General features: G+C 42.1%; 1 protein-coding gene across 5 annotated transcripts in view; it reads left to right on the forward strand.

Moving 5' to 3' along the window:
• KCNQ1 (potassium voltage-gated channel subfamily Q member 1) overlaps positions 1 to 23,327 on the forward strand; it is a 613,215-nt gene that overhangs the window by 109,403 nt on the left and 480,485 nt on the right. For all 5 annotated transcript variants that reach the window (XM_090032512.1, XM_090032508.1, XM_090032510.1 and 2 more), the window contains exon 2: positions 3,154 to 3,244. In XM_090032512.1, coding sequence (XP_089888638.1) covers positions 3,154 to 3,244 — 91 coding nt within the window. The remainder of the gene's footprint in view (positions 1 to 3,153; positions 3,245 to 23,327) is intronic.

The following is a 23,327-nucleotide window of genomic DNA, read 5'->3' on the forward strand; positions in this document are numbered from 1 at the left end:
TTTAGCCCAGCAATTCAGTAGTGGTTGTGAGAACATTAAAACTGTAGCTTTAGCTGTGCAGCGATGGTCAAGATTCAGACATGACTCCAAAAAATCCTTTTTTTAAAATTCATTTGGGGGCATGTTGTATGCAAGAAAATATGGTAATCTTTTATATCACCTCTGCAAAATGGAGGGAAAATAACACCTCCTTGAAAAGCAGGTATGGTGCAAAAATAAATACATTAAGGATTATTAGTGCTTAGAGATTATGCTAATGGAGCCTTAAATAAAATCTAGCTAGATTAGACATATTTGTATACTGTAACTTTCAATGTCTCAGATATTTTGCAAGTTCACATGTGTTTATATTTATAAAATAATTACCTTACTTGCTTGTGATGATTAGAGAAATTATTTGATTAACTTGCTTGCCCAGTATCATCATTTCCTTCAAATATGTTGATCCAGATCACCCCTCCCTAGTGGAAACACCCACGGGAGGGATTTTGGAGGAGGAAGTCACCAAGGACCTTCCTCATGTTATCCTGCTGGGTCAGCGCACCGTCTAATTTGTTTAATCTTTCATGCACACATCATGCTGCTCAGCTCCATGTCAAAGGATATGACAATATTGTGTATGCTTGGTTTGGTGGAACATGACCTCATTCATTATTATATGTGAAACAATCAAATGTTTTACATTCATTAAAATAACATAGACTAATTGAAATCAACCCAAATTACTGAATACTATACATTGCTGGTACTTGTAGTGTCTTGCACATAGTCAAGATCTTCTCTTTATAAGTAATAGCACAGCAGTAGGAAACAGATGAGGTGTGATAGCGTGAAAATGTAGTCATTTGTAAACATTTGTAATTTGATCTGTAGTTTGGGTTTAACATATACAGTGTAATCTTATAAATACTAGGGCTATACGAAGCTTTGGTCCCTGATTCAATTTGGCAGAGATTCGTCCCGATTTGGTGGCCAAATCTCTGAATTGGAATCGAATCGGAACCCTCTGAATTGATTTGGAAAGATTCAGAGATTTGGACGTAGACACAGCTTTAAATGTTTTTTCTACATACCTCCAGGCAGCTCTTGAATGCTGCAATGCTGGGGTAGATGGAGTGTCCCCAGTGCACTTAGCAGGAGACCTAGAAGTGGACCAGACCAGTGCACTGGGTGGTGCCCCTGCAGCCCCCTGACTCAGTGACTAGTGCCTCCTGGGTCTGAGGGGGTACCCGGGGCCCTCCCACAGCCAATTGCAGAGCCAGGGGAGGGTGTGGCCCTCCCCCCCACATGCTCCCCAGCAGACCTGGAAGTGGACCAGAATTATTTCCGGTCCACTTCCAGGTTCATTGCCAAGAACGCAGGGGACCCTCCCATGCTCCTGTGTGATGCTTCATCGGCCCAGCATCGCAGCATTTATAAGCCATGCCTGGTAGCTCGAGGTATGTAGAAAAAAACATTTAAAGCTGTGTCTCTGTCCAAATCACTGATTCTCCAAATTGGCATTGAATCGTCAGATTCGTATTCAGCTGAATCGAATCAGAGACAGTGATCTGGATCAATTAATCTAATCACTGTCCCTGATTTAGGGCGAATCCGAATCCAAATCGAATACAGCCCATTTTGCACTCCCCTAATAAATGCGGTTTTCAGTCATAGAATCGTATGGCCGGAAGGGACCCCAAAGGATGATCGGGTCCAGCCCTCTGCATGAGCAGGAAAGACATCTGGGGTCAGATGACCCCAGCCAGGTGCCCGGAAATTCAAAATTCCAGAATTCTCAAAAATCTGGCACTTTTAAGAAATACACTACATTGGGGGTTTTCAACCTTTTTTGGCCTGTTTACCCCCAGCAGCCAGTCGTGCAGTAGGGTGAGGGAGTAGCGGTGGCTGCATGCAGAGCGGCATGGTGGCACAGGGTGGTGGATGGCGATGGCAGCCACTGCATGCAAGCTTTCGCCCCTTCTCTGTCCATGTGTCTGACTGGCCAGGTCAAATTTCTGGCAGGTGCTAGGTCTTAAAGATGCCAGATTTATGAGGTTATACTGTGTATAGATGTAGAGAGAGATGTGGGTGGTAGATGGGTGGGTAGGTAGGTAGGTAGGTATTACCGAATGGAAGTAACAAGGGCCAGTTCAACTTTAAGTATAAGTTTTAACCAGATGTTCAATAAACTTCCCCACCCACAAGCAAATATTAAACTATAACAGGGTTTGTAAAGAGGAGCAAGCATGCACCTTAAGGAAAAACTTAACTATTAACCCTTACTTGTAGCTTAAAACAACTCGCAGTCACAGTCAGCAGGAAATCAACCCAGGGAGTTACCACCTAACCTAATCAGTTGGGAAGGGAGTATCACACAGGAGTGGCTTCTTAGGGCTCTACCAGCTATGCCAGTCAAGTAGCCAAGTGCTGGGTAGGGAAGCCCAGCGTGGAGGCCCTGTTGCTCCTTGCTACCAGGGCTTGCCGCTCTGCTCCAAGGGCTCTACAACTTACACCAGCCAAAGAAATAGGTATTAGGTAGGAAGGCCCGCACCAGAGTTGCTGCCACTATGATGCTGGGGAGTGTTGCTGGGATACAGTGGTAGGGAGCACTCTGCTCTAGTGGCTGGGGAGAACTACTACAGTACAGTGTCAGGGGCCACTGCTCTGGCTCCCACCTCCAGGGGTTGTCACTATTCCTCCACATCACGGGGGAGGGTCTCAATTGCTCTTACTGTTTCTTCTTCAGGTTGCCTATACAACCCCTATTCTTTCAGATTCTAATCAGAAAGGGAATTTCAGCTTTTTTAGCAATAATGAGTATCAGGTTTTTCCCTAAACCCACTATAAAGATTTGTGCTCACAAGTACCTTTCCTTGAAGATATGATGAACCCCAAGGCCATCAAGGGTGTGGTTCCTGTCCAAAAAAACAAAAACCAAAAACCCAACCCTTTCCCTATGCCTCCATGTTTAAAAAGAAATATGTGTTGTTCTACCAAAGGCAAAATGACTGCTAAATGTGTTTCAGGTGTGATTTTAAGAAATAATTTTTGCACGTACAAAGGAAATTAAAAAATAGAGAATTTTGCTTATTTTACCTATGCTCCTTCCCTATTTTTACTGAGTTTTAATAAAACATGTTAGTAATCTCACTGTTGTTATTTTCTTTCTAGTTTCCTTATAGTGTTGATCTGCCTTATATTCAGCGTGCTTTCTACAATTGAACAGTATGCAGCTCTGGCCACAGGGACATTATTTTGGATGGTATGTACAAGGATACTCATTAGATTCATTTATGAATGTATGTGCATGCGTGCTTCTGTGTTTATACACATATATGTGTGTGTGTGTGTGTGTCTGTAATATCTTCTAATATTCATATTCCTCTTTGAATCTGTATTATGCAACTCATTAAACCTTTGCACTTCTCTGGAATTTCAAGTGGTAAATTCTTGTACATGCCCTCTCATTAGCTGTTAGTTTCTTCTTCCATACACTGCTGTACATCAGCAGTAGTTACAGTGGTACATGCTAAATCAGAAATCTCAACACCTCCATAATGTCCATAGTATAAGCAGCCCACTAGAGGCTGTTACAGATAAGATTGTGCTGTTTGTTTTCCTTGGGCTTATCTGTCTTCAGCATCAGTTTGGACCCAATCTGAAGTCTGCTGAAAATCCTGGAAAGACTCATTTCCCACAGTGCTGCAATGCTTCTAAACATTAAGCACGAGTATCATAAAACAAACAATGACTCTTCTAATTCTTGCTCTAACTGCTTAAAAAGAGTGGGGAAAAGGAGATGTTCAGATTGTGACTCATGATTTAATCCTTTCTCAACTCCATCATTTTTTTTGTGCTGGTGTGAACCAAGAGGGTGCATCCAGACGAGTGTGCACATGTGGTTTGCAGTACCGCAAACAGAGTACCTGGTACTCTGCCAGCCTGCAAGGGGAGTTTCCTGCTTTTTTCTCCTTTAAAGGAGAAAATCTATGATTGTCTTTGCGACCCTGGTTTTTATCGTTGTGACCTAGATGGAGTAATGACCCCCAAGGCTGGGAACTGCTGATATAGAGTGTGAGAATGTTGTTATTTTGTTTGAGAAGACTAGTGAAGGAAAGTTATTTGGCCCATTTTAAAGATTTTATGTTTCAGAAACAAAAGTAGGCCCACAGAACATTACAGCCATGTAAGAGGAACAGATTCAAATGTCTTCAGGACTTGCTTAGTACAGTATGATGGTAATTTATATTCTGAGGTGACTCGCCCTCTAACAGTATTGTATCCCCTCTACAAAGTAAAGAATCAAGAAATTTACATCATAAATGATAAGTAAATTTTAAAAGTTATATTTCTCAACAACCCCACCCAGCTTTAGATTGCAAAAATAAATGAGAGGAAAGCTACTCCAGTTGAAATATAAACATGTAATTCAAGTGATTTCCCAGCTTGCAGCACTAAAGGAGAAAGCTGCATTGTCTACTGAATCTTTTTCTGTGCTTGTCACTGTATGGATGCAAAGTTAGACATAGAGGAAGAAAGCCATGTTTGAAGTGTAGTTGTAATATACAATTAGCAGAGAAGTGGCATTATGCCAGTCTCCTGACATCAAACGCTATTTACATTTGCATGCTGCTATTTTCACTTTGTTCTCACTAGATGGTGCTGTTGTAGATTTTGACTCCAGCAGTTGTACGTTGGCTATTATCCAAGGTTAGCTGAAGTCAGAGCCAAGCTTGTGAACGGATCATCATTTTGAAGGGTATATGTACACTTGGCCGACTTAAAACACTGGTGCAGGAGAGTTTTTGCCATGACTCATAAAGAGTATGTGGTGTATTTGTGTAAGAATTGATTTTGAGAGTTCAACATTTAAACTATGGAAAAAAAGTAATTCTGAGATGTATGTTCCCAGAGAGACCATATTTTTCTTTTATTTTCATAAGCAATGGTTTTATAGTGCCAGAATGTAGCAGAATGCTGTTATCTCAGCATGTTCTAAGAAAATCCAATTGCCTGATCCAAGAGGATTATATATTTTGCTGAACTGAAGGATATTTAGTGTGCCTGAAAAAGCTATTTTGTAGGAATCTCATTTCAATGTTGGTCCCATCCCAGAATTCTTTAAGAGCACATTTTTATGGTGAGTATATAAAGTTGTTTGTAATTTTGCATTCTGAATTCCTTCCCCAATCTTCTTAAATATTGTTCATATAAGTTGAATACATAATGTTATTAATACATATTTAAAAAAAAAACCTCAGTCAAAACCAAGTTTGAATTTTTTTGCTAAGTAGTCATCTTATTGGCACAGACATTTATTCTTATTGTTAAGAAAAACTGGGGCAAAATCTAGGCCTAAATGAAATCTGGATTTTATTCTCTAGGAGAGAAATTTTTATTACCGTGTTTTTGAGAGCGCGAGAGAAACAGAAACATCTGAATGGCTTAGCTCAGTCTCCATGCCAGTTGAAACCTTTACTTCTGTTGGAACTGCCAGCAATGATATACTAACTCTTGCTGTATTTACTCTTTGATTTTAAATCTCCTGCTGCTAAAGCTGAGAATCTCAGATTTCGTTTAAAAGGAAAAATAGTTTCAGTTCCTCATGGTTGTGGAGGAAAGCTGAAAATCTGAACAGTGTGTAACATCATGACTCTAAAACCAAGAAGGCCACTAGAAAGAACCACAAATTAAATCCTATGATTTTTAAGCCAGTACTGTAATGTCTCACTCACAGTTTTTTAATATTTGGGGCTGGCAGCATTGTGTTGACCATGTTGATATGTTTTGTGTGTGTGTTTGTGTATTGTGTCCAATTTAGTTTTTTCAATTTGTATATATGTGTGTGGCTTTCAACATGGATACAATTCCTCAGGACCTGGAATTGAGATCAATAATTCAATGAGAGAGTCTTGGTTTAAAGGACTGGGGTACAAGTTCAGAGGAGTGGATTCTATTACATAAAAAATCCACTGACTTGTGAAGTAGCAACGGGCAAATTGTTGTTCAAATGATGCCAGAGCTGCGGTGTCAGAACACTGTGAATAAAAGACTTTTAAAGCTGTAGTTGCATGGTGGTTTTATTGTTCCCGTTTTCAATTTGGGTCACCAAACAATGTGGTTTAATGATTTTTTCAGTTCCTCTCCACTTTAAGCTAGATTTACACCAGCAAAAGAAGCATTTGCTACTAGTATGAGAACTGAAAGAGAAGCCTCTGGAAGACATTACACTTACCGTATGACAAACTGTAAAATGCCACACACATTCAAGTGATTTATTGCACAATAAAAATGGCAAACCAGCCACAAAATAGTGAACGAGCCTCAAACTTGTTACTTATTAAATGTGGGACATCTTTGTTGCTGGCTTGTACTGTGGTTTAATTTGAACACGTAGCATATTATGCAATGAGTGATAAGGCTTTCCTGGGTCCTGGGTACCCTGGGGTTCATCCCAGTGGGTGAACAGGGACTGTGATCATAGCTCCAGTTGTTGTGCTGGGACCCTGATAGGTCCCAGAGCAGCAATTGCTGCTTTCAAACATAGCCTGGAGCTCGGACAAGTCTTGGGCTAGGGAGAGCCATTACATACAAACTGTTTTAAGTGATCAGAAACTGGTTTAAACCTGTAACAGAACAGAGGTTTGGCACATAAATCAGTTTGAAAATAACTGAAATCAGTTTGAGAGAAACCTGGCTGAATATAGTATCAGACTTAACTGATTTGGGTCAAACTGGTTTATGCAATGTTTGTCCCAGACCCCTCCCTGGTGTAACTTAAACCAGAGTCCCACAGTGTCCCAGATGCTTTGCCGCCCTGGATGGAGCTCTCTACTTAAGAGCAGGGGTGGTCCCACCCCTCTGCTCCCTAGCTGGTCCTCTGACAGAGTCTGCAGGCATGGCAGGGTCCGTCTGGCTTCCCCTTGCACCACCCCCTCTCACCACTCCCTGCTGAAGCAGGGATTCCCCCCTTCCCCTGTCCCACAGCATGGACCATAGCCAGCATATGGTATACTAGCTAATGCTGAGAGGCATCTATGTAAGGTAAACAGGACAGTGTCTGCTTAGGGCTTTTTGGAGCTAATCAGCAGGTCAGCTGGTAATGTCCCTCCATACCTTTCTTGGAAAAAGCTGTTTAAGAAGAGCTTGAACTAATGAGAGAGGCTTTTGTTTCCTTGATGGAGAGCTAAATGCTGTATCAACTCCCTGCTGGCTCTTGCTGGTCAGAAGCAGCGGGGGGAGAGGATCTCTCCTTAATCAGAACATCCTGCCAGGGCCTGGCCACATCCCTTGCTTAACTCAGTACTATAGAAGGGAACGGAGGCTGCTCTAGCATCCCCTGGCTTCTAGTCCAAGCCACGCATTTCCTCTGTTCAGAGGGAATGTCTATACAGTTGCAAACTGGTACAGCCTTGCCATGTTAGACTAACCTGCAAAGATTGAATCAATTCAGGCTATAGCTTTTTTAATGTCTGTCCCTAGTCATGCTGTCTGCTTCCTCACCTCTGCAGATCAACAGCCCCAGCTGCTATCCTGGATCTGCGACTGATTCCTCACATTGGTTCCTTGTAAGGGGAATGCACCCTCACATAGTACTAAGGTAAAATACTGTGCAAAGGGCAGGGGAAGGAGCTGTCTTGACCCATCCCAGGAATACCCAAAACAGGCCAAACCATACCAGCTCTTTCTCTTGCTGCTTGCACAGAAACAGGGTGACCCAGAATTCTGTGCAAGGGCCATAGGGCCATTCTCCAGCCACTTGACCCATTCCATATGGGATGGCAGAATCATGGCGGGGAATGCCCTCCGCCCATTGTACAGCCCTTGGTCACCTCCACTCAGTACAAAGGACGGTGGTGGGGTGCAGAGGCAGCAGAGCTCAAATTATCCAAACAGGTCAAACCATGGGAGAAATTCCCCCTATGCTACTCTACCACATCCTCCCAGGTCTTCCAATTAGTTGAACAAGGAACATTCACTTCACAACATAAGGAATGGGGGGCTGACCTGGATCCACCCCAGCAGGAACTCCTTTAGCTGGGAAGCTGTAGCTCTGAAGCTCCTGCACTGCTTTTTTCCCTATCCACACAGCTGCTGATTAAACATCAAGTCAGGCACATTTCCATTACACAACAAAATTCCTCAGTACCCACTGCATGATGAAAATAACACCTGCCAGGGGCCCTAGTTTTATGTTTCAAATCCCAATGAGCCACCTGATGGTGGATCCAAGCGTACATCTGACAGGATTCCTTAGAAAGCACCACCATGAAGAGGATGATAAATGTCACAAGTCTGGCTATGCTGATTCCTTGCCATCATTGGGCCTTTTCATTAAGCCCAGAGACTTGGATGAATACGTCAAACAAATAATTTTCTATTACATAGACCTTCCTGTGGTAGCACTGTCTTCAGCTGCCTGCTTGTCTTGCAAGCTTGATCCTGGGGAGTAAAATCATCATTTTTTCCCTCTTAGAGCTCTGGAGGTAAGCACTGCCCAAGAAACTCGCCAGCCATTTCAGATCCAACTTCACCTCTGCAGCACAATGTAGCTCAGGCAAGGAGATTCTGTGGCTTAGGCACCTTTCCAAGAAAGGAAAAGGGGTCTTAAAAGGTAGGAGGAGAAAAGGAAAAGTGAGAATAAGAGCTCCCCTGTGTAAGAAAGGTGCCCTGTTTAATATATGACATGTTTTTAAATGATTCAGTTAAACAGATATAAAAAAGAACTACGTGAATGCTGTTATTTTTGTTTTAACCATACTTAGGTTCAATCAGTTCTGAGCAGGCTGAAGGTAAGCTTAAATAAACCATTTCTGAATGGAAATAACCAGGTCCTCCCAAAGCCAAATGCACCAATTTACCAAAATTGGTTTATAACCAGATTAAAGGTAAATCCCTGCAAGTTTCTTGTGTAGACAAGACTCCTGGGCTTATAAGGAAAGAAGATGTGTTCAGACTGACAGAGGGAAAGTGCACAATTATTTCTGTTGTTGAAGTGTGTTAAAATAAATACGCATAGTGTGAACAATTAGTTCTGACCTAAAATCTGTAGGGGGCAGCAGTAGACCATAATGTACAGATATTTCAACATTCAGGACAGAAGTTGAGTTGAAATGACTGAGTCTCAAGTAGACAAAATCATAGTCTGGAAGGATTGAACTATTAATAAATAGACAGTCTTTTCAACAAGATTGATATTTTCAAACTAGGTCAGAAATACAGTCAGAAGTGTAGTCAGAAATGCAAAAAAAATATTTGCAACTATTTAATTGGTCTAATAAAAGATATCACTTCTACCCAAAGGTTTTTGTCTGAAAAATATTTGCATATATTTGTGTGCGTTTCTGTGTGCACGTTTGTGCATGTAGGTGCTGCTATCAGGAAATATTGCAGCTGCTCTGATTATAACCACCATCCTATTTTGGTATTAAGTCTTTTGAATCCTTCTCTGTTTAAAAAAAAAAAAAAAATTGCTGCTGCAATGAATTGGATGCTTCTTGATGCAAAAACTGAATGTGAGGTAGAAGACCGGAGAAAAATAAGGAGCCAGACTTGTTCACTTATCAGAAGACTTCCAAGATGTTTATATCCCTCCTAGAACACATTTACTGTCATCTCAGAGTTCATAACCAAGCGTCCTTGCAAAATCTTCAGTGGGAAGACAAGCAAGTTACATTGCTCTAACATTACACGTAAGAAATATTTTTTGGTAATATGAAGTAACAGGGTCATAGGAAAGTAAGGCTGGAATGGAGCTAGCAAGATCATCTAGTACAGCCTCCTGCTTAAGATAGGATCATCCCTGACTAAACCATTCTAGTCAAGTGTCTGTCCATCCTTTTCTTGAAAATTTCCAGGGGTGGAGATTCTGCAGCTTCTGCGGGCAGCCTGTTCCAGTATTTGTCCACCTTCTGGTGGTGGCCACTGCAGCAGATTCTTAGATGCCAGCATTTTGAATAATAGTGACAGCCATAATGAAAAATAGGACACTCCCCTAAACTTCATTACTTATGAGTAGGAATCTTTGTAGGAAAGTGGTACATTTTTAGTTAAGAAAAAAAAATCACACTTCCTCCTTCCAAATAGGCAGAACTGGTCATTAGCAGGGATCCTGGGTTTCTCTGATTTAAAAAAAAAAAATCCCCAATTTTCAGATTAAAAAAGTAACCCAAAAATCCACATTTGTCCATAATCCAAATGAGATATATATGGTATTTAATTTTAATTATGGAAAAGTGTGTATTTGGGGTTACTATTCTTAATCTGAAAATTGGGGATTTTTTTTTTTTATCAGAGAAAACCAGGGTCTCTGATCATTAGGACAAACATATTGTTGGCAATATTAATAATGGCTTTACTAAAAATCCAAAGTATTGAGAAGCTTTAAAACAAACATAGGTTGGTTCTTTTGGGCATGTCTACAGTGGAAATTTAGCAAGCCAGGGGATAGTGTGTAGGGACTATCTGTTGCCCTATGGACACTTTTTCCTCGTGTACTTCTGGTATGTTTGTGCCAAAATTGTTGCCATTGTTTCACTAAGGGTGGAAAATTGTGGTATCTGACCACCTAACTAAGTAAACATAAAAAGTAGTTCAAATTCAGTCACAGAAATGAAGTGCCTTAGAAAGCACTTGGTTTCCTAGGCTAGAGACAGACATTCAAAAAACATAAGCCTGAACTGATTCAACCTTTGCAGGTTAGTGTAACTTGGCTAGGTTGAACTGGTTTGTAACCATACAGATATTCTCTCTGGACTGAGGAAATTCAGGCACATGCCTTCAGTGGCTCAAGCTAAAAGCTGGGATGCTAGAGCAGCCCTCCATCCCTACTACAGCGCTGAGTAGAGGGGGGCGTGGCCAGGCCTTGGCAGGACACTTTGATTAGGGATGTCTGCCTGCACCATCCCAGGCTTTTCCCCACTGGCCGTCAAAGGGCAGGAGTGTTGCCAGACCCCAGAGCTCCTAGCACTCTGAGGCAAGGGGGTGGCGGGGGTGCAGTGCATGGATCTGTTGATGATATGGAGCTTTTCAATCTCCCTCCCTGCTTCTTTATACTGTCTGCAGCAAACTGACAGGCAAGCAAGCCAGCAGGGGTCTGATAACAATGTTTATCACCCCATCAGCAAAACAATAGCTTCTCTCCATTAGTTAAAACAGCTAAGCTGTTGATTAGCTCCAAAAAGCCCTAAGCAGTCACTGTTCTGTCTGCCTGTCCCAATGAAATTGAAAATGCAGACATAGACAACTTTTGGCATTAGCTAGCATACCACATGCATAGGGCCCATGGGGCTGTGGTCTGTGTTGTGAGTAGGGTGGCCATCATAGAGGACAGTCAAGTTGTCCTCTGTCCTCTGTTGATACAAAACTGGATGCCTTTATGTCCTCTATTTTTCTCTTCAAGAAAATAGAGGACATAAAGGCATTGGGTTTTGTATCAACAGAGGACACAACAGCAGAAAACCAGAACATCCTCTTTGATGGCCACCTTAACTGTGGGAGGTGGGAGTTGGGTATTCCTGCTTGAGCAGCAAGGGGTGGGGGGGTAGGGCAGGGAGAAGCCAGGCTGAGACTGCTGTACCTGCTGGAGCTCTGGCCAGGGAGCAGAGAGGGGGGGCCAGCTCTGCTGTGGAGCAGAGAGCACTGCCCAGCCCAGAGAGCATGGCAGGATGCTGTGGGGGTCTGATTTAACTTAAACCAGCAAGGGGTCTGGGACAGACATTGCATAAACTGGTTTGAGCCAAATCGGTTAAGTCTGATACTATATTTCAACCAGATTTATCTCAAACTGGTTTCAGCCATTTTCAAACTGGTTTGTATGCCCTGAATATCTGTTCTGTTACAGGTTAAAACCAGTTTTGGCCACTTGAACCACTTTTTGTGTAATTCCTATCCCTAGCCCTAATGTGTCTGAACCAGTTTGTGTCCAGAAGTGCTGTAACTGTGCTATAAATTCATAGATTCAACAGTTACATTCAGAGGTCAGATCCTTTATTTACATCGTAAGTTAGATTGATGTCAGCAAGACTACAGGTTAAGATAAATGTAGCTAATTAGCCTCAGTACAGTGACCTGTGAACATGGCTATCCTCCACTCATTCAGAAATTGGCTTCAGGCAGTCAGCAGAGCTAATTAGCACTGCTGTGTTTACACTGCACTACACTGTATGAACTTCGCTATCTTGCTTCCAGGAGGGAGTTCATGGCTACTTCCATATGTGGAAGCCGTGTAACCATATATTCCTATCATGCTAAGCAGCATCTTGCTGCCTGCTTTCACTGGGCAATGCTAATCCAGGACTGATTTTTTTTTTTAATACAAATTATGGATCAAAGATCCATTGCAGAGAATCCTAGGGAACATCCTTGGGAGCAGTGCCTCAGAATTTGGCAAGGTCCCAGTAAATTTCAGATGGTTGAGTGCCTTCTGTCTGTCTTGTACCTATTCTGCTTAAAAATAGAGTAATTGATTTTCAACCCAGTACCCATCTCAGGCACTTGCATTTGGTTTTGTAAGGTCACATGAGCCAAGCTGGTTTGTTCATCTGCTGTAGCTCAACTTTAGTAGCTTCTGCTGTTAAGACCTGAATTGATGGTCTTCAGTCTCAGAGTTAAGATACTGAAAATCTCTTGTACTTGTTTTGGGAAGTACTGTTCTGTGGATTTAATGCTGGGTCAAATCATGAGTTTGCATAAATCAGTCTAGCTCCATAAGCTGGCTCAAAAACAAAGCCATACAAAAGCCTGTGTTTTCCATAAAAACATACAAATCTTTTTCAATGTATTACATACCTACTAAACAAGAAGAAAAAGTGAAATTCCATCTTGGAAAAAATCCTGAAGCTGTGAAAGGCTGGTGATACACCAGGACCAAACAGTGAAGAGGGATTTTTAAATTTAGGATTTATCAGGATTAGTGTGTAATGTTTGCAGTGACAGGTGTTTCCTTTATGCCTTACCCAAATGTCTGGAACATAGTTTGTCATTAAGTGCTACATTCAGTGTGTATCTCAATTTCAGTATAACTGGAGGGTCCATGGTTTTGTTAGGTCGTTGTTTTTACATCTGACCTCAGCCAGCTGGAGTCTATTGTTTTAAGCGTAATGTAACAGCTGACATAACATAACGGATATCAAGCTGAAAAGCCAAAGCAGTTTAGTGAACTGATGCAAAGGGAGGGGGTATTACTAGCATCACAATTCAAAGTAGAGAATTGCTGGCTTGTTTTCCCTGAGGGAATTAGCCAGGAAATAATGGGATGAGTCTGTTGAGTCTCTATTTGCAATTGATTACATATGATAGACTACCGGAGACAGGTTTGGCTTTGCCAGCTGTCACTAGCCTGGTGGCGATTGAATTGCTTTAAGTGTTCCTTTATGGATAGCTGGAATAGCAGGTGTGGTTTAATTGCATAACTGCAGTGGGTACCAGTGATTTATAAGAAAAGATGTTCTATGAGCTAGTAGTGAAAAAATAAAATAGGTGAATGGGATGCATTAAGAATTTTATTTTGCAGATAGCACTGGATTAAGTAAAGTGGCTTTAATTAACTTGCCAGAAAAGAAAAGTAGCTGGATTTCTTGGCTTCCTTTCTGGAAGCTGATATAATAAATTTCTGGGAGTCCTTTCCAAATGGTGCTTTGTTTTTATCTCTTGACTTTCTGTTCCCGTGTTTAGAAAAGCACACCTAACACGGAGTATGTGCTGAACTTAGAGAAGGAAATCAAAATGTGTTCACTGTAAGAATGTGTTCCCCATAACACCAGTATCTACACAGAGATAAAACAGGATACTGTCCATAGTCTTTTATGACTTGCATACAAGAATAGAACTGAAAATCCAGTAAGAGAAAGCATCAATAAGTATTTGCAGTAAGGATCAAAAAGACCTGTTGGCATAAGACTGTTTCCAGCCTAGGTTCAGGTATGTTAGATAGGCCTCCATCACCTCTGCCACATTAATGGTATTTTTCACATCTCAAAATATTGCAGTTATGGCTTAAAAAAAAAAAAAAAAAAAAAAGGCTCAATATCTAGCCCTACTCATGTGACCAAGGGCAACAGGATTGTACAGTGCATTTGTAATTGTCATTTTTAAGGTCTGAAATCTTCAAATACTGAATCATAAGCTTAACTTTTGATATGCATTATTGATTTCAGTAGGAGTACTTTTGTTTATATGTATAAGGATGAAGGTACAAATTCATCGTTAAAAAGTGCTGAATTACTTAAATATTGAGTAGGATCACAATAAACTGGAAGAGTGTATGCTTTTGTATATATACACACAAACACTCTTCTCACATCTGGCCATAAATCCTTTACGTTTCAAATCTATTTTCAGCTAGTTTACTTTTATTCTGATGGCATGCAAGATGATATATAATTTCCAATACCTTATTGCAAGATGATATATAATTTCCAATACCTTATTGCAATGTTCTTTAAAGCAGCAATCCTTTTTGGGCCTGTCTTTGTGGACCTTTGTGAGAGTTTATGCATAGGGAGTTTCTGGGATACAGCCCTATGGCAGCGTTGGTTCCAGTTTTACTAGCTCCTTAGGCACAGAGATCTCAGAGACGTCTGCAAGGGTGAAAAGGATTGCTTGCAGATGTTAAAAAAAGCAAACAAAAACCGGCGCTTTACTTCAAACTGTGTGTGCTCCTGCACTGAGCCCAGCGGATGCCTGAAAGATGCAGCACATTAGTTGCACCGTGCTTGCCCAACATCTGTATAGATTGGGCACTTTATTGGGACTTTTTTGGTGCTTTTATCTGATAGCTGATTGGATAAGCTTTAGCTAAAAGAGCCAAAAAGCTCTGCTGAAGCCCATGAGCTATACAGATGTTGAGGAGCCAGGTTGAAGTAACATGTTGCTGTTTCTGGTAAAGAGTATTTTCATTTTTGTTGGTTTTTTAACATCTTCAAGCAGCTTGTTTTTTTAGTATGTGGTAAAATATGGCATTGGAACATACATTATGATCTGAATTACTAGAATAAAATTAAGCTTTTACACAAAGCTGAAATCCTGGCTAAACACGCTGCTGGAGGAAGCAAGGCTGTTTAGAGCCACTGTAGTAGATCCTGTTCTGCTGTGGTCTTGCAGTTAGTGCATGGGGCACCGCAAGAGGAAATACATGACTAGGGTGCCTTAATGCTCCAGAAGTCAGTGGGGTGCTGGGACTGCCACAGGAGCCGTCAGTTGAAACAACCTACCTAGGCTTTTCTAAGTTACTCTGGAGCAGGGGTTGGCAACCTACAGCCCACAGGTTGGATCCAGCCCACAAAGGGATCGGATGCGGCCTATGAGGGTCCAATCTGGTCTGCATTTTCCTAAGGGGGGTCCTTGGAGCCAGCAACATGGTGCCATGTGGGCTGGGGTCATACCCACTGGAGGCAGGTGGGGTTGTCGACTTGGGGCCAGTACCACTGCTTGGACAGTGGAGCTTGGGAGGGTGGAAAGTCTGTGAGGGGTAGAGGGGTTTGGGAGGCATGAATTCTGGAATGCTGGATGACTGCAAATTAGTTGCTTTAACTCTCTGGAGCAGATTAGCAATACTCTAGCTCGAGCTAGGTAGAAAGGTTCAAAGATAACCTTTGCCTATAGTGATGTAACTTCAAGGCACTTAAGGCATTTGTACACATGGTTGCACCGCAGTGCCCGGCACTTTTAAAAGACACATTGAAGGTGCTTTAGTTCAAAAGGTCACTGCTACCATTTTCTCAGTGCTAACACACATTTCACCATTTATGCAGATGCACATGATGCAGCACTAGGCATGGATCTCTGGTGTGTTGGAACAGACAAATGTCTGTGAATAAATTCCCCCAGAGGTTATTTAGCACAGTTTAAGACCTTTTAGTGAATGGGTGTTCCCATTTTAAGTGTCTTTAGAATGGTTTGAAGCAGACAATGTTCTTTGGGTAGATGTGATATCTTTTATTAGGCCAACTAAACCAAAAACCCTTTAGAAAGGTTTAAATGTTACTTGTAACATTATCCTAACATTCCCCAGATGTGCTGAGTGTTCATTGAGTGCAAGGGTCTGTACATTAGTGCGTTGATTGTACAAATACATATCAGATATTTCTACCTAATCTATTGAACCCCAAGATATTTTTAGCAGCCTGGGAATTAAAAAATTCTGACTAGCTCTCAGAAACTGCAGGACTTTAAAAAGAGATGAACTATTAAGAAAATGCATATGAAGCCCAATCACACATGATCTGTGAAAGAAAGCTATGTATTTCTTCACTTTGATGGTTTCCCCTATGTTAATGACTTGGAGGCCGTCTAATGTGCAACACTATATGTGTACTTAGAGAATGACTAGCAGCTATCAATGAATCCATGTGGAATATGAATTTTCAGGTGAACCTAATTAGTATTAAACTGAGAAAGGTTACTGGTGCTTAAAAACAAGACCTAAGCAGCTGTTGATACAGTAGCTCTATTTTACCAGTGCTACTCCTTTGGATATTGAAGTGACAGGCTAGAAAAGTAATATCTGTTATCATAGATACAGCAGCATATGAACAGGGCAAAATCCCTTTTAATGCAACTGGGAGTGGGGGAAGCTATGGCAGTGGAAAGACTATTCCTTTAGCTTTTTTCTTTCTAGTTTTGTCCCTGCCTGGGCTCCTATTTTAGCAGTCTGTTCTTTCTTGATCACACCTATTCAATGCCCTCATTTCTGCACCTTTTCCAAAACTCCTTCTGTTTTTTATCTCAGCTTGATAGAAGGGCTTTTCACATGGAAAGGACATGGGGAAAATGGATAACTTGCTAGTTCTACCTTTTTAGTGATTCTAGATATGAAGCTGAGAGAGGTGGTCTGCTAAAAAGAGGATTTGATTAAGAATAATCCTAGTCCATTTCCTGCAACAGAATCTCCATGAAATGTATTATAAGGCTGCTTTGGTTGCAAATGTACATGGCAGTACATTTAAAATGGGCCAGATGCATATGATGATTGGCCTGCATCTGGCCTCTAGGCAGGCAGCTTGACACTTATGTTCTAGGAATAGTTCCATCTCCTTGTTTTAGTAGGAGGCATTCAGAGGTATTGTATCGTGTTGTATCTAGGACTTGGAAAAGAGAGAGTAGGGGAAGGTTGAAAATTAAACATGTACCCCTCCTACCTCCAAGCTGCTTTACAAACAGGAAGGTATTTAGCTTCACAGAAGTACTGTGAGAGATTAGCATTACACAGTTGTACCAGGAAAGCAAAATAACTGTGGGCCACAGTGGCTGTAACACAGCAGATTAATGGGACAGCTCTAGCCTTCAGAGAAACTTAGCATTCTTAGCTTTCCCCTATCCATAATTTCAACTGGTGAGCTTTATTTGTAATGTCATTTACCAACTGTGAGCCACGTGTTGCCCTCTAGAGAGAGAATTTTACCCTCTTCAATTGCATTTATGCCTAAAGGGCCTATGTGTAAGATCAAATTCCAGTTGTGCTGGGCATTGTATATACACAGGGTGCAAGACAGTTCCTGCCCTGAAGAGCTTGTTTTCTAAATAGATGAGAGACAAAGGCTGGGAGATGGAAGTATTATTATCTTCATTTTACAGGCAGACTGTGATTGGTTCACCAAAGGTGTAGCGTTGCCAAGCTCAATCATAAGTCAGGCCCCAAAAATCATGCTATAAAAAATAATGCTGACAAATTTGGGTTTCTTTTAATGTGCCCTTTTGGCTTTTAAGCTACATTTGTATCATGTTTACAAAATGAAAACATGGTTCTGAACCTCCTGCATCTTAGTCCCATTCCTTAATTATGCAAACATTCTTCCTCCTTAAACCACATCTCAGATTAGAAGTTGAGGTATAACCATGTGGCTGTGCCACTCCAAGAAAGGAAGTGGCAATCCAGTAAAATCTGTGTAACTCCATGTACAATGGCATCCATCCTCTTTTGAAGAGCTGCTCACTCCACACACCTGACTGAACAGAATTAAAGAAATAGACAGTCTTGAATTTTTCAGGACAGTCTGCAATTCTTGTGTCCTGGTTTCCCTCAAAAGTCCCTGGAGTCAGAGTCATGTTCTGATTTTAGAAAGCTGGTCCTGGAAGGTAGCCTTTACAGCAGTGTCTTGGGTACCTCTGCATGATGCCTTCTGATGTAATGATTCTAAGTCTATATTCATGGTATGGTGTAGCTGGGCTAATTAGTCCACCTGATGTAGCTGATGGGGCTTTGCTTCACTATGCTTCTGGTTGCAGCTAGATTACTTCTGGTACTGGAAGTCTGTAGCCTACCTTGGACTATCCTGGATTTTCATTCGCTAAAGTTGGTCACCATTGTCAGAAGAAAGGGATCTCGGAGTCACAGTTGACCGATGCTGTTCAACATCATCATCAGTGATCTGGATGAGGGGGTGGGAAGCACTGTGTCCAGATTCACAGATGACACAAAAATATGGGGTGAAGCTAACACCCTGGAGAGGAGGAACTGGAGCCAGGCTGACCTAGACAGGCTGGGGAAGTGGGCAGAGAGCAACATGATGCAATTCAATAAGGACAAGTGCAAGGTGCTACACCTAGGGAGAAAGAACTGCCATCATACCTGTAGGCTGGCAGGCAACCTTCTTAGCACCCCTGAGGGAGAAAGAGATCTTGGAGTCACTGTTGACTACAGGATGAACATGAGTTGTCAATGTGACGAAGTAGTCAGCAGAGCCAATCACACCTTGTCATGCCTCTGTAGGTGCTTCACAAATAGGTCCAGGGAGTTGATTCTCCCTCTCTATGTGGCACTGGTCAGGCTGCAGCTGGAGTGCTGTATCCAGTTCTGGGAGCCACAATTCAAGCAGGATGCGGACAACTTGGAGAGGGTCCAAAGAAGAGCCACTCGTCTGATTAGAAGCCTGCAGGGGAGGCCCTACAAGGAAAGGCTAAGGGACCATAACCTCTTTAGCCTCTCCAAGAGAAGGTTAAGAGGGGACCTAGTGACGGCATACAAATTCATAAGGGGAGAGCAAGAAGAAGTAGGAGACGATCTGTTAACCAGGGTACCCCCTGGAATAACAAGGAACAATGGCCATAAGCTATTGGAGAGAAGGTTTAGACTGAACACTAGAAAAAAGTTCTTCGCAGTTACCCTCTATGCAACATTGGTAAGGTTGCAGCTGGAGTACTATGTCTAGTTTTGGCTGCCACACTTCAGGAGGGATGTGGATAACCTTGAGAGGGTCCAGAGGTGGGCCACTCGTATGGTTAAGGGCCTGCAGGTAAGGTCCAATGAGGAGAGATTGAGGGACCTGGATCTCTTCAGCCTCTGGAAGAGAAGAAGGCTGAGAGGTGATCTAGTGGCCGTCCACAAATTCATTGAGGGAGGAGGGGGCAGCAAGGAATAGGTGATACTGTGTTTACCAGGGCATGCCTTGGAGTAACTAGAAACAATGGCCACAAACTGACAGAGCAGATTTAGGTTAGATATCAAGAAGAACTTATTTACAGTAAAAGTTACCAGAATCTGGACTGGGCTTCCAAGGGAAGTGGTGCTCTCCCCTACCTTGGAGGTCTTTAAGAGAAGACTGGGCAAATACCTGGCTGGGGTCATTTGACCCCAGCACTCTTTCCTTTCCAGGGCAGGGGGTCAGACTCAATCTGCTGAGGTCCCTTCCGACCCCAAAAATCTATGAAATCTATGAAGTGACAGGACTTGATTCCCTGAGCTGGTATAAATCAATGTGGTTCAACCATTCTGAAGTGTTAAGTTGCCTGCTGATGCCCATTTCATCTTACTTGATTTAAATCTTCCAGCTTCCATGTAAGTATGATGATAAAACAGGTGCTGTGCATTGTTTGGCAGAATTCATGTGACTGGCATCTACTTCAGGGGTATGTTTTCTGTTGCAGTTTTCTGAGCCAGCAAGAGCCCTTACTAGACAAGACTCCATTAACTTTTGATGATTGTACCACCATGTAATTTAAACTTCTGCTTCTTTACCACTGTTTTCTCCCAGCACCCCACCTTTACAAACTAAAGCTTCCCCAGTTTAATTTAAAAAAATGTTCAAGTTGCACTCAGATTGATTTACACTTCTGCATGCATTAAATCTAGTTACACCTGTCTTGCATTACTTTAGTTTCATCCTTCGTATTATAGCATTTTATACCCATTTTGCTAGGGGCAACAGAGAATCAACCTCATGTATTTTAAGTTTAAATTTAAAATAACTTCACACTGTAGGTTCTGGATGCATTTGTTGTAGCATAGAACAAGTTATTGAACTTGAATTATCATTTAAGTTTTGCCTGTACACACAGGGGTGCACATCTACATGTGCAGTTAATGGAACTGTATACTAATCCCAACATCACCGTCTACATGTGTGTTTAAGTGCAGTAATTTGCTGTGGCATAGGATAGTACCTGTGTCTATCCTACACCAGTGTAAATTAATCTATTGCACACTAATTATGGTGCACGTGTAGATGGTGATGCTTTACTGTTCATTAAATTAATCTAATGCTTAATAAAGTACATGTGTAGATGTGGTTAGGCAGTACTACTTTTAACTATGCTGGTAAAATGCTACTTGTACTCACAGTTGCTTATACTAGTGCAGTATATCCTGTCCTTAAGACTTGGTTGTTCCTGTGATTTAGGATTTAAATTATCAGTGATATTTTTAATCAGTAAGGGCTACATACTTTTCTTCTCTCGGGGGAAAGGAGAAGGTGGAGTGAGCTGAAGAAAGTTGAAACAAAACATTTGTGGTGTTAGCTGCCACTGCAACCTGTGCACAGATCCCTAGTCTTCATATAGATGGCCTTGTGCAGGATCCTGGGTTGCTTGTAGATGTTGTGTGCACACTGAGAACAAAACTTGACTGATATGACATGGAAAATGTAAGTAATGATGCACATCAGCTTTTCTGAGTTAGAAATACATATTATAATGATTTTTGTTTCTTAGAAAAGTAATCTCCTTCAAGTGAAACATCTACTTCTGGCTCTACTTAGTGCAAAACTGAACAAACAATTAAAAATAAACCCTATTTGAGCATTTCAAGAATGAAAGTTACAAGTTGTTACAATTAAAAATGAGTACCTATTAAAAACCTATTAAAATCTATTAAAAATTAAAATCCATTAAAATTACTAATGATTTTCTTCCTTTCTTTTAACCTGAATTTGAGGGTGGGAACAAAAAAATCCTGGAAAAATATTATTTTGTTTTGACTTCCATTTGTTTTATTTGCCAGCAAGGTAACATTTCAGTGCTGTCTGACTAAAAGAAAGAATGGCAGCATTTGAATGACTAGCACAGTGGAAGTGATTATACCAAACAGAGAGCTTTTTATTTGTAATCTCTAATTTTCCCCTCCTAACAAGCACAATAAATCAGCAATTTTTCAGTTGCTTTGGTAAAGCATTACTAGCTCTTAAGTGGGCAGTTTTTTTTATCAGACAAGCCTATTGTAATCTTGCTAGTTGCAAAACTAAGGTTTTAAAGCAATGTGGCTTTTACTTTGGTTTATGTGTTGTCAGTAGCTTCTCAGGCTTTTCCTTGAATTAAGAGCCACTGTGAGCAGCCAGAAGCTGAATTTTATATGATATAATCTATCTGTCACTTAGTATCAGCTATCTAACAATCATGCTACCACTTTCAAACTGTAGCATCTGGACACTGGACTCGATTTTTCAGGAACTAGGTAGACGCTAATGTTTCAGTGCTTTCTTACTGTTCCTTCCCAGCTATTTCCCATCTGTGTAGTGACTATCCACCTGCCCTGGGGGTCGTCACCAATGCTGTTGTGTCACTAGACAGGCCTTTTCCCAGGAGAAAATTTCTCTTACTGTATTGCTTGTAAAATGTAGTAGATCATTACCTCCTCTTCCAAATATGGACATGTAGTGCGCAGTAAATCAGAATGATTGTGGAACTTTGCTTGTTAGTATATCTGGGGGTTAAACGTGTTTTTTTCTTTTCTCAGGCAGATAGTATAATTGTAAACTTTTAATTTTTTGTCTCCTATTTCTCCTTTTTGCATTGTGCAAGACTACCTACAAGAGCCTAGGGGTCTAGCCATAGAGCGTATGTGGAAGCACCTGAACATTTTCTATGACAGGGATGTTAAACTCATCAGGTTGTGCGGTCCAGATGAATAGCACATCAGGGTCCTCAGGCTGGATTGGGTCTGCAGACTGGCCCTGTGTGCTGGATTCAGTGTACAGGACTGTTTTAATGTGGGTGCCACAGGCAGCATGTACCTTGGCCCAGCCCTGAGCATAGCTGGTAGTGTGTACCTTGGCTTGGTTCTGAGTGTAGCCAGCAAGCATCATATGCTCCAGCCTGGCTCTGAGTGCAGCATGCATTCCACCCCAGCCTAGCCCAGCCCTCAGTACCCTAAACTAACAGAATGCTCAATAGCAGCTGGCCACTGCTTGGATTAACAAGTTACCCTGACTTGTCTCACTCTAGTCCGACATAGACCCTTGCTCTAGGGAGGGTGGCAAAGTGTGCAAGAGACTTTCTTTTCTTACTACTGTCCTGATGAGAGTGTAGAGACTATTCTGCTGGTAGCCTAAATCACCCCAAAAGGCACAGGGAAGAGGTGGGATGATCTGGAGCAGTGGCACTTAACCCTTAGGTCCACAGGTCAGGAGAACTATGTGGGGCCCATCTGCAAGCCAGATCAGGACCTGAGGCATGTTGCTACCCCTTCCTTGCCCCACGTGCTGGGATAGGGCCCTGAAGGGCCCAACACTGTCCCTTTCTGTACACTGGGATTGGGTCTTGGGGGCTCAGTGCAGCCTCCTCCTGCCTCCCATGCACTAGAATTGGGTCCTAGAGGCCTGGCACCCGGCCCCCCCCTTCCCCACTCCCATCAGGATTGGGATCCAAAGACCTGACACCAAACAAGAATGGGGCTTGAGGGCCTGGTACCATCCCCTCTTGTACCTGAGCTCTGGGATTCAACACCACCTTCTTCTTCCCCCTGCATCCTGGGTTTGAGTCCTGGGGCCCCAGGACTGCCCCTTTCTGGCCTCCTATACCAGATTTGGGCCCTCTGAGCTGGTACCACCCCTTCCTGGCCATGTGCACTGAGGCCAAACCTCAGATCCAGCACACGGGGCCCAGGGCTCTCCATGGGTCTGGAGATTTGGCGGTAGGGGAGCCAGTACCATTGCTCCCCTGCCACCAAAATTCCAGACCTGTGGGAGGCCAAATGACATGGTGCTGCAGGCCAGATGTTGAGTGATGCTGTATCTCTATAGAGCTCATTCAAGTCTTACACAGCTGTATAATTTCTCATTTTCAGTCAGCAGTTCCCAAACTTGGGGTTGCAACGATAAAAAATGGGGTTGTGCATTCCCAGGGAGGGAGGCATG

Source organism: Crocodylus siamensis, chromosome 2 (assembly GCF_052110815.1).
Source record: "Crocodylus siamensis isolate JL-2025a chromosome 2, ASM5211081v1, whole genome shotgun sequence".
Classification (NCBI taxonomy): Eukaryota; Metazoa; Chordata; order Crocodylia; family Crocodylidae; genus Crocodylus; species Crocodylus siamensis.